Here is a 12755-nt window from a genome sequence, read left to right on the forward strand (position 1 = left end):
TAGGGTGCTGTTTCTCCCAAGATGCACAATCACAACATTATTTTAGTGGATTTCCTGTATCAAGCTGAGCTTCAGATGTGTGTACAGCACATCCCTGTATGTTGATATTAGACACACTGAGGAAGATCTGTGATCTTCTTGTACTTTTGTATGAATCTACTTTTTCCAATTTGTATTTTCCAATTTATTTTCAGCTTCAGTGCTGTCCAGAACCCGTTCAAGACACATGCGTTTTTGACTACCTTCGTATGTGGTTTTTGTGACCCAATCACAATACGATTTAGACCCCATTTAGATCTGTATTTAAGGCTGACCACTTGTGATCGAATCACCCGAAACGCATCTTAATACCAGATGTAATCGAGATCTCTGTATCTGTGCCTGTCATAGTAAGGAAAGACTGGCCCTGTAGCAAATGGCACACTTCATGTGGACTTGTGGTTTCGTTTTCCAGAGATTTGGAATTACTACTATTCAGTTTTTATTGAATTGTTTTTCTTGAGGATGTTTTGTATTTATAAAAGTAATTAACCTAACATTAAACCTGTGCTATTGTTTTTTCAAAGAGGATTTTAGAATTATTGTGAGTCTTTAAAATATCTTTAGAGAATACTTTAGCTTGTAAGATTGTTTATCATATATTTATTGATATAGCAAAATTCGGTCTACCAGTAATATTAACACCTGCAGAAGTGAGGCTGTGTGTATTTTATAATGATTTTTTGCGATGGTGATATGTTATTTCTATACATTTGACTGTGTTCTAAGCACCTGCCTGTGACCCTCCATGTGTCTGAATCAAGTTTATTTGTTCTTTAAATATTTAAAGCAATGGTTTTTTTTGCTGTTATACAGTATGTGTGCTTTGTTTTTCAGAGGTTCTTGATTAAATTGTTAAATTCTTTATTGTCAGTGTGTTGCTTGAAATTATTTAATGAAAACAAATGTTCAAAAGTGAGTTTGAAGTGTTACTTTACCCTATCTATGTCTTGACTTTTTCAAATAGTAATTTGTAAAACTGCATGTATATTTAAAATATGCCTCCTCTTATTGAAGTCTTCGAGTCTGTCCCAAATGCACACTTTTATCACTCATGTACCTTATTGGATTTGCTGACTAGCGCCCCATCTATCTGCACTTGCTTACGTCACTTAAGTCTGCACTCAGAGGAAGACTGCAATGGCAGAGTGTGCCATTTGGGACAGGGCCATTATTTATTGGAACATTATTTAAATCGATTTTAAAAAACTATCGGCCGATTAATCAGTAATCTGCCCTTTTCACCACCTTAATTATCTGCATCGGCAAAATACACTTGGTCAACCCCAACTGGAAAACCAACAAAAAACTAAAATTTATTCCAGGTTATCTCCAGGTTTTTCATGACCGTGGGAACCCTGTTTCAAATTTGTATTGAGAGTAATGGGTACTTGATGAAAAGTAGAGATTGCCTCACCCTGAATTGATAGGGAGCAGAGGACACTCATAGCGTACAACACTGGTGATAGCATCCCCGCTAAGTTCTTTTTGGCGCTGTGTGCAATTCACAAGAAATGTGAGGGTACCATGACCAAGCTCTCGGCTGTCTCTTATCCTGTAATGATTTCTCAGAGCAGCTTCAATGAACGGCAGCTAATCCAAGAACAAGAATGAAAGAAAGAAATCTTTGTGAAGCCAATTCCAGCATCTATTGTACTTGCATTTTTGTAGCAATTAGTCTATTTAAGATAAGCACATTTGTTTGTTACTCTGTACATGATCAATGTTTCTGTAAACAGGAGGTGGGTAGATAGTCCTTTGTGTGTCATGAAAAATATTAACCAGATTTGTCTGATTTTGACACATAACATGCACAGACAAGCTGACATCATAAACTCACTCTGCTGGCATCTCCCTCCCCACACTGTTTAATGAATTCAAACACATCCTGTCTGCAAGGTCTGAAGCCATACGTTCCGGTGTCCTGGGTGTCAACAGAGATAGCACCCACTGCTGCCTCCTGGAGGACCTGCAGAAAGAGTAAGACCAGATATGTTATGACAGAGAAGTCAAGAGAAACCTGATGTTGGTGAAAATGAGAGGTGAGTAGGAGCAAACACCTTTCTGTTTTTGACAATGAAATCAAAGAAAGTTCCTTGTCGTAGCTGACTGAAGTCTTTGAGCCTGAAGTGTTCTGCGATCTTCTTTTCCAGCATACGAAGATAGGCCAGAGTAGGTGTGGTCTTGAAGTTAGAGACACACTCCTGAAAGTAGCTCTTGACCTCAGCTGCGCAAAAAAGGACAACAAGATAACAAGTTTTAGTACTAAACCTCAGAGGCAAGAGTTTACACAGTAGGAATTAAAGTGTATCGGTGAAGCTTGATCATGTGATGAAACTAAACACAGCTATTGATTATGCACACAACCATCCTCTGGTAAATAAATGAAAAACCCAAGATGAAAATGAAAATAATATATAGCTAAATAGTGAAATGTGCTATTCACACATAAATTCATGACATGAATCACACGAAGCGTGACATGCGCTTCTGTCAGCCTCTGGCTAAATAATTGCGAGAGCAAAAATTCGTCCAACAGGAAAGCTTGTTTTATACACTTATATTGTAAATAGCCACTAACCAAAACATATTTCAGCTTTTTGGTCAGGTATCTGAAATCAGCATTTCAAACATTCATCCTGCTAGTTTATGTGTGATAAAATCGCTTGTGAATCGAATCAAAATGCTTTGTCACATCACACTTGCTGTGAATAGTTAAAGAGATGGAAAGCTAAAAAAAATAGTATCTGATAAAAAGCTGTCAAAGTTGTCACCTTCAGTGGGGAGTGTCTCTATGATTCCCGCTTCCGCAGCTTGCATTGCCTCTACTTTTTTCTGAGGTTTTTCTTTAGCTACCAGGTCCTGGGGAGCTTCCAAGTTGCCACAGCATATGGCAAGCTGGAATAAAGCTCTAGCCAGCCTGTCTTTTTCTATACAACATAGGAATGTCTGAACCGTCTGTGGACAAAAAAAGTGTTTATATTATCAACAGGAATAGGAAAGTTTATATTAGAGATCGACAGATAGTGGATTTTGCCTATATGATAAATAAGGTGGTGGGAAAGGCAGATAACCAATTAATCGGCCGATAGTTTTTATAATCAATATAAAGAAAGCTACAACATTTACTGTCTTTTCTTACTTTGAGGGGCACATAGAGGCTACAATCCTCTACAGTCCAAAATTAATAAAAATCAGATATTGTTCAACCAAAATCCCAATATTTCACCTCTAGAGGCCACTGTTATAATGTAGAACCAACACGTTCTGTAAAATCCACTAGTGCCAGCCACAGAAGAACTAATTTATATAATAATTGATATTTCCAAAAAGCAACTATTGCCACCGATTAATCAGTAAAACTGATATATCGGTCTACCTCTAGTTAATATGCCTATAAACATGCCTTCTGTTCAATTCCGTTGCTCTCCATCTATCTGTTTTTAAAAACTAGAGCAGGGTCCTGTGTGCACGGTTAAAAGGAATACATTTGAAGATGGTATTCATTCCATGCTGTCATTAAAAATCAATTAATCAAATCAGAGAAGACATGGGATTCAAATTTTGGGTTATTTCTGGTGGTACATTTCTGTGACAATCACATTTTAATCCCTATAAAAGTGAATGAAGTGGGAAAGGTCAGTCCAAATAGTGACTGGAGGAAAAAAGCACTTAAGAGTGATGACGCAAGTAGCAACGGTACATGACAATTCTGGATGGGATAAGCAAATGACGAGTGTAACGTCATATTAACGAAGAGAGCAGCCAGTACGTTCAGATCATTCTCGTTCTCCTGCCTGCCACCCCTTACATCGATAAACAGTAGCTGAAAATAATTACCACTGGAATTACCAAGAATTTGACATGAAATAAAAGGCATACTCTTCTTAATAAGCCACACAATTTGATGTATCATGTCCACAGCACAAACATAAAGTAAAAAGTTGCTAACCTTAGTCATACTTTTACTAAAGATGCCATCAGAATTTAGGAAGATTTCCAGGACTGCATCAGAAGCGGTCATATTTGCGTATTTTTTCCTGAGTTCAGAGCATCCTGTCTGGGAGTAGATCACAGGTCCTTGGGCTGGTTCTAGCAGGTTCTTCTTGATCTTAAACATTCTGGCATCCACCTCCTCCAGAATCTCCTTCTGAATGGCTTCTTTGGCCCTGTCCATGAAGCAATGCTCAGTAGCTGATGCCTTATTCAATGTCTAACAACACAGAATGGGAAAAGCAATGCAGACATTCATATAATAGAGCCTTTTTTAAACAGACCTTAGTTAGAGTGGATAGTATATTTAATTTGACAAAAACAAGGATGTGAAGGATAGGCCACGTTCACACTAATACATTTTCTGTTGAAAATGTATTGATTTGGCCACATTGGCCTCTCGTCCATACTGGAATGCCACTTTCCTCCACTGGAAATAGAGACTTTCAAATACACTCTCAAGTACCTCATACTTTGAAAAACGACAATGATAGGAAATGTAAAGTCTTGTGGAGCCAGACTAAAATGGCAAATGTCTGGACCGTATTGCAGCTTAAAGGAATAATCCATGTTCAATACAAGTTAAGCTCAATAGACAGCAATTGTAACAAAATGTTGATTGCCACAAAAGATAAATTCAAATCGTCCCACCTTTTATTTATAAAAAGCAAAAATCGAGGTTACAGTGAGGCACTTACAATGGAAGTGAATGGGGCCAATTTTTGGAGGGTTAAAACACAGACATTTTAAGCTTGTAAAATGTATTAAAAAATGTATTTCCAATGTTCTGTCTAATGAACGATCAACACCACATGGGAAAGTTAAAGGAGAATCTTACCGAAATGGGCAGCCCAAGACTTTGGATTCTGATGCCTAGTTCATATGGTGACTCACAGCTGTACTGGTCTGCAAGATGCTTAAGGAATTCAGGAAGGTCAACTCTACTTGTTCTGCTTTTTCTCCTGAACATCCGGAGACTCTACAGTGAGAACCACAATGCACCATGGGTAAGGGTGAAAACTAAATTTGAGGAAATGTGAGTAGATTGTTGTGTCCTTGTGTCGACTGCATTGCAGGGTCTTGAAATAGACAGCCACACAGCCTGACTCACCCTAAGAATGTCCACAGTTTCAATCTGATGCACATCATCATCTTTAGTATTTACATCTATTTTGAACAAGCGATGAATAAGAGGGATCTTGCAGAGAGGGCCCAAGTGGAGCTCTTCAAAGCGCTTCTTGTTCTTCAGATGGGCCATTGCCTGTCCAAGTTCGTAGAGTGTGCACACTGAAGATATTGCCTCCACTGACTGACATAGAAACACACACATCATCACATGAAAACCATTATAACCAGTGGAGGTGCTTTTCTAAATGTAGCGTGACTTCAGAAGAGCCACTAGAAAAATAAAAAAGACTCCACCCTTTGCTGGAATCAAATACATTACAAAACTTGTCAGTCAATGTATTCGGTACATGAAACTGCTCCAGGACTTTTGTGAAACACTTCTTACTTCAATGAACATGTTGATCTCTTTAATGGTACGCTGAAGTTCCTTCACTGCAGGCAGATGCCAACGAGGGTCAATCCTCAAATCTTGTATGGAGGACACTTGTAAAAGTGAGCACACTCTGCTTATCACCTGGAAAATAAATATTATGTCATGGATTAACATCATAATGAGTCAAATATGGGTTTAGTTTGCTATTTTGAAAGAAACAAACCCTCTCGCTAGTGACATGCTCTCCCTCGGCAGAAAGAGCTCTCATGACGTCCTCTGCCAAACTGTTCACATCATTTGGGCTCGCGGTTTTTCGCTGTCTTTTAACAGTGTCTCCATCATTCAGCAAGGCTTCTGCTGCCCTTATGTTGGCACCATGCACCTCCCTCAGCTGGCTATAGAAGGAGTCATAAAAGACTGGGCCCCTATCCTCCTTCAACTTCTTCTCCTCATCTTTTGACAGTTTAAAACCAAGAGGAGGGAAGTCCTTGGTGAACAGATTACCAGGGGTTGCCATGGGGGAGACGGTTAAAGTTGGAAACTGTAGTAAAACAGATCCTGTCTTTGACTGGACTACTTGTTCATCAACCCCAATTGGCATGGGTTTGGGCTGCACCATCTTTGGCTCCTCTTTAATATTCTGTGGTGACGCTACAAGAGCAAGTCAACAAAGTGCTTTTATACATTTGAGAACAGTCTGGTGTATTTATTAAAAAGAAACATTCATATTTCTTACCAGCAAGACACTTTTTTCCTGCTTCTCCCTGATCTAAGATTGGACCAGAGGAAGGGAGCAGTTTAGCTGTATGGTTGTCATACAATGACATGTAGAGTTTCAATGGCAGTGCTGATCCAAATAAGAGCAAGTAGCCATTCTGCAGTTCACTAATGGAATGACTTGCAGCTGGATACGCACTAATAACCTCTTTAACTTTTTTCAGCAGTTGTTCTTGCTTCATTTCTCTATCTTCTTGAGCAGAGTCAGCTCCAAAAGAGATTGGAGGGTTTGTTAGCAAGGTTGGGATTGCAGGAGTTGGTTCTTTCTTTACTGTTTTGGGAATCGCAGGTGATGTATTTTTCATTACAATTATTGGGATTACATTTGTTGCGTTTGCACGTGTTGGTTCTTTATTAACAGTTGTTGCGTTTCCAGGTGTTGGTTCTTTCTTAACAGTTATTGCGTTTGCACATGCTGGTTCATTCTTAACTGCTGTTGCATTTGCAGGTGTTGCGAAAATGTCTCTGTATTGCTTGTGGAATACTTTCTCATGTTTCACCAATAGCACATCTTTCAGAGAATCAATGAAAGAGGCGATTGAAAGGAAACCGTGGTCTGACACTGTAAGGTTCCTCTGGTACCTTTGACTAAAGAACACAGACAACTCCTTGAGAGGAATGCCTGTTGGATGTTCTTGGACCAGCTCAACAACATCCTCACATGTTTTTTCATATTCTGCATCTGCAAAATATGTGACAGCACTGTCATTCATCTCAAAAAAGTCTCTGGTAATGTTATGCATTTGAAGCTCATTTTCCCTGACAGTTCTTAAGCCATGTCCTAGATCAAATTATGTTTTAACTGGTGATTCACTATTGAAACTTCCACTAGATTTAATCTGTTAGGGAAATCGTTCACTGAATAGAAGTTAACTTACAAGTAGTTCCAAAATAGTTTAAACTATAATTTTTTTCCAGTGACTCACACAAAGTAAAATTCTGATCCAGTGGTGACAAATACTGTGACATTGTTACCTGTCCGAAGTGAATTGTGGGTCCTGTGAAAGATCACGCCATCTTCAATCCTCAGGTCTTTGCTAAGAGAGGCCACAAAAGTTTTCATCGAGGGGAACCCTAGTTCAGTTGGGCAAAGGTCCTGTTTGTACCTCTGAGCAAAAGTGTCAGCTAACTTATTAAGAGGAACTCCTTTGGGGTGCTTTTTCACTGTCTTGATAACTTTCTTACAAATTACTTGCTTAGGACTGTCATCCATGTTTATACCTGAAACATACACAGAGGGAAAATTAATAACGTTTTAGGCCTAGTTTATCTTTACAAAATAAGATACAAAATGTATCATGACAAAGTCTCCCCTAAAAAGTTTAAATTTTTAAACTCCCCTTGCAAATTAAATTCAAACTTCTCTTTAATTGAAGAATATAAATTCTCAATACACAAGTCAACAACATAAAACTTGAATACATGATAAATTAAAAACTGCATATATAATTGTCAATCTTATGCATATTAAACTAATTTCATAATACATTAGCAATGTGTTTACAAGCTTAATCACAAAATCATTACATGAAGTACATTTTGTTTATTAGTATTACTCATTACTTACAAATAATGTTCACTGCAACATGAACAGAATAATGTAATTTTTTACCAAATATATAAACCATTTTAAATGTATTAAGAACTCAATATGAGCTTTCTATAACCAGATTAAAATACAATTGACAAGTATTGTTACACAAAAAATATATAGTAGGTCTCACCCAGTGTATGCACTCAAGGAAAACCATCCAAAAGTAATGACAAATATGATTGTGTGTGGTTTAGAACTAGTCAACTCCCTTCATCATAAACCAATAAAAAGGCAGTGCACAATGAGAAAGAAAAGTGAAACAAGATGCTTGAGCCCCGCAGATAATTGTTAACTCTCATTTCTTGAAAACAACAAATTCTTGAGCTATCTCAATAAAGACCAGTTTAAATCATACTCCTACCTGTTTAAACAGACCATGTTAAAAACAAAAAGAAGCTTATAATGCTGTCAGGCTGTATCAGGACATAACAACCATATCATCACAGTGAGCATTTAATATGTTTGTGACTGATAAGGCATGTGGACACCCTTAGGTTTCGTTTCCTGCTCACTCTCACAGCTGATCTAATACTCTTGTTCTATGGGAAGTCGTGTGGCTCAGAGTATGTTTAGTTGCCAGCTAGAGCTTGTGTTGTCATGCTTCCATTTCCTGAAACATGATACTTAAACTGGCTTGCAGTGAATCTCTAACACTAAGGTTGTATAAGGATAATAAAGGAAAATATGCTGTTTACAAGCTGATCACAACTGGCTGACAAACTGTCAAAATGAGAAGAACAACCTGTACTTATTCTGCTCATTATGCAACTGTTGACAAGACAATGGCAAATTATTTTCCAAATAAATATGTCATTTAGAGTAGATACTTCTATTCAAAGCAACGTAGAGTTGGGTGATTCTCACAAAACCCATCAAGAAAATATCCTGGTCCCTTTTCAATCCAAAATCAAAAGAAATTACATTTGCATATAGAAAATGAACCAATTTTTTGGTTTTTGACATTATTTTTATGACAGTTAAATGCATTTTACTACCCCATTCTCATTACCACAATGTAAAAAGATGGTAATTATGATATTTTCATTAACACGATGTGAATAGTTTATGCATAGTTATATAGTATATATATATATATATATATATATATATATATATATATATATATATAATGGCAAGATGAACACAAAATTCAAGAAATTTGTATTATTTATTTTACACATTATTTGTTAACTCAACATTCAACCAAACAGAAATGAAAAATTCATGAAATTTTACTTGAAAACAGTAAATGTGCCCGATGAACTGAGATGCATGTTAGATTTTAAAATGAACACAAGGGGGAACTAACACTACTATTAATGGTAATCAGACAAGTAGGCATATTATCTCGGCCAGTGCAAATAATCTCAAAATATTCTAATGTCGGCATGGCCAACACATTCATCTTCATTTGAAAAATCACAAGTCAGTAATTTATTCAGTCTTTCATTTAGATTAAGCCAACTTCAATGATCCAAAATAATTTTGTTGGATTAGATCATATTAATGTACTATAATAGCTTTAAATCAAATTCATTAACTCTACATAACTTCATAAACACGATTTACTAAGGTTTATTTAAAAAAAAAATGAAATGTTGGACCTAATTAATTTATTTTATTGATCATTATTATATGGCAGATGAGCAAGTGTTAGGACAGTGAAACTGTTGTACTCTCATACTGCTTATAGAGCTTAGAAGCACTCAAATAAACAAAAATGTATCCTCAACCTTGCACAAGTGCCATTCTTCACCACAATGGTACCCTACAAAAATACAGCATAACAGACACTCTTTTAAATACCAATAAAGCAGCACATTAAACATGAACAAATCTCTACCTATTCTCATCTTGCTCGAAAATAAATAAAATTACACTTAATTTCAACACTATTTCTTCCTATCCAGTCCCATGCAAAGCATGCTGGGAAATCATGTAGTCTCAGCTCAAATGGATTAAGTAAACTTCCATTTTACGTTCTACAATTTAAATGGATAGAATGTAATAAAATCAATTTGTGACAAAATGTTGTAGAATAGTGTTGCTTTAGTATGTAGCGACTTTGTTAGCAAGTCACTAAAACAACATTAAACAATGAAGGTTTTCAGTTCATACCTTGATCCATGAGAAACTGCAGTGGAACTGGGTTTACTAATTTGATCATGTTTTTAATGTAAATCCTTTCCACTTGCAATTGGTGAGCTCCTCTAACAGCTCCTGAAGGCCTGCCAAACCATAACTGCTCAAGGGTCCGAGCTCTTGCCATAGACTCTCCTGTACATATACTGTAGGTTAACCTGGAAACCTCTACCCCCTCTGGGAATGTCTGTATCTGGTTGACAACCTCCTCTTTTCATTTCTGCAGTGAGGTGCCTGATAAAGCAAGATTTGATTATCAATTCCTAAATTTTACTTGAGAGTTTTCTTTGAAAAGACAGGATCAGACCAGTTCTTTCAACTTGTACGGTGGTTTTACAATAGAAAAACTGCAGCAACTATGGACATTTTCTCTTCTACAACTATGGCAGCTGTAGAACCTTCTAAGTGACTTCATGCAATTGTTTTTACATAATCCAAGACATAATCCAGTCATTACAATCACAGCCCATTGCTTTACATGTGGTTACTACTGTCTAACACAAATACCACAATTTTTATGGTTACTACGCAAGAACTATGGTAAATAGTCATAATGGAATTAAAAATTGCAATAATTTCTAATGTTTTTAAGAAAATAACAAGCAACATTTTATTCTGCCACATATGTGGATTTAAAAAAAAAAAAAAAAATGCCCTCATTATTTACTCACCCTCATGCCACCCCAGATGAATCCATACCTTATAAAGCAATATAATAGGTGTGGGTAAGAAACAGATCAATATTTATTTTTGTAAATCTACAATTTCACAAAAATTTCCACATTCTGGTGTGGAAGTGACTTTCACTTTCACATTCAGCCCCCTACTGGTCAGGGCTGGTAAAAGGTAGAGATTGATAGTAAAAAAGGACTTAAATATTTATCTGTTTCTCACCCATACCTGATCAGTGATTAAAAAACAAATGTTTTTCATTTCGGTTCATTCTGAGCAAAAACAGTATTTTTCCCTTCCAGTTCAGATGTTCCACAGCCTCCTTTACAAATGGTTTCCGGTTAGAACAAAATAAAAGAACGGTTAATAGTGTGTTTTTTTTAAATACACTCTGCGCTAAGTTGTGGGTGAAATATGTTGCATTGCCAGATCTCGCACGAGTAACAAGCAACCTGGTCTGGAAAAAACAAGACCAAAATAAGGCACTTGCCTCACCAAAATAATTGACAATAAGCTTAATAAAAAAAAAAATTCTTGTGTGGTGGATTTATCAGCATAGAAATCATAACAAGCAGTTAATTAACAGTTAAGTGAAATTTTTGTAAGAGATCTGCTTCTGAGTCAAAACCCGACAGCATCAAATCTGTATTGATGCATCAAATATAACAATAATTCAGTGAAGACTTGTAAACTAGGGCTGCAACAAATGATTATTTTGATAATTGAATAATCTAACGATTAGCTCTTAATCACTGATTATTCTTCTGGTGCCCCGACTTAAAAGGTTGTATTAAACGTGCTTACTAACAATAAAGAGGACAAAATCATCTTTTAAAAATACCTCAAAATGACACTCAATGAATTAAAGGGAGAAAAATACCTTCGAGTTTAATTCAATAAAGAAATTCACAGCAAAAAATCCTATTGTTACCAAGTGTTGCGAATTTGGCCCTTTTCTTTAATTTTTCCCCCTTTTTTTTCCCCATATATATTTGTACTCCATATCCCACAATTCCAAGCAAACTACACTACAAAATTTAGTGCAATACATTACCCATACACCCCTTGGTCGAGGTCTATAAGTAGACCTCACTTCCTTCCTTTGTTTCTTTGGCATTGGTGAGGTGTGGGTGTTTGAATGGACACCCAACCATGTCCTTTGAGTCCTTTCCTTAGGATGTGTTAAGTAAGTTTGTTTTGCCAATTGTATTGTTTGAATTTGTTTGGATTGAGTATATGAGTTTGATTTCCTTTATTGTATTGTTTGTAGTGACTTAAGACCATCTTGTACATCTTGTACATCCTGTTCATCCTGTCCATCCATTAACACCTGTCCATTTACATCGTGTGAATCAGCTCCATGTGAATGTATGAACGTCATGTCATGTGAATTACCCAAGGGCTTAAACATCCTGAACTTAAAATAAAAGAGGGCAAAGGACTGGTATTTGTCCCGTGTTTTAATCAGACACGCCATCAAGTTTCTGCAACTCCAACGATCTTCGGATATATTTAACATCTGATATCCTACACCAAGTGTTTTGTCTTGTTTTCCATTTAAAAATTGTCTAAAAATCCTTAAAACAAGATAAATTTACTTGAGAAGCAACATATAAGATACTTAGACTTGCTTTAAAGAATGTATCTTAAATATACAGTAAGTGTATTTTTTCACTTGGTTATACTTCTGCAAGTTCAGTAAAGACTAACTATACTTATATTCAAGATCTATTCTCTAAAAGCAAATCTAAATATCTCATATGCTGCTTCTCAGGTGAATGCATCTTTTTTAAAGGACTATTAAATGTCTTCAAATATTTGTATTTTTAATATTATATTCAAAATTCAATTCTTCTGCAGTATAGTTCCTAAATGTACGTTGTATTAAAGGAGTTTTAGATATTTATATTGGAAAACAAGCCAAAACAAATCAAAAACATATTTTGTTGCAGTGAAGACTCCTCTCTCACCTTTCTGTGCACTTCAATCCATCTTTAACTCACAAAAAAAAAACTCTCTCTTACTATTAAAGCTGCG

At 36.2% G+C, this 12755-nt stretch overlaps 1 protein-coding gene across 1 annotated transcript in view; it reads right to left on the reverse strand.

Moving 5' to 3' along the window:
* Nucleotides 1-12755, reverse strand: part of LOC127633122 (uncharacterized) — a 69616-nt gene that overhangs the window by 54155 nt on the left and 2706 nt on the right. The window contains exons 3-13 of the mRNA XM_052112000.1: nt 7286-7531; nt 6270-6992; nt 5757-6184; nt 5546-5674; nt 5144-5341; nt 4871-5011; nt 3992-4252; nt 2814-2997; nt 2100-2266; nt 1880-2008; nt 1457-1632 (exon numbers count right to left, since the gene is read on the reverse strand). Coding sequence (XP_051967960.1) covers nt 1457-1632; nt 1880-2008; nt 2100-2266; nt 2814-2997; nt 3992-4252; nt 4871-5011; nt 5144-5341; nt 5546-5674; nt 5757-6184; nt 6270-6992; nt 7286-7531 — 2782 coding nt within the window. The remainder of the gene's footprint in view (nt 1-1456; nt 1633-1879; nt 2009-2099; nt 2267-2813; nt 2998-3991; nt 4253-4870; nt 5012-5143; nt 5342-5545; nt 5675-5756; nt 6185-6269; nt 6993-7285; nt 7532-12755) is intronic.

The sequence above is a fragment of the Xyrauchen texanus genome, chromosome 40 (assembly GCF_025860055.1).
Source record: "Xyrauchen texanus isolate HMW12.3.18 chromosome 40, RBS_HiC_50CHRs, whole genome shotgun sequence".
NCBI classification, from domain to species: domain Eukaryota; kingdom Metazoa; phylum Chordata; class Actinopteri; order Cypriniformes; family Catostomidae; genus Xyrauchen; species Xyrauchen texanus.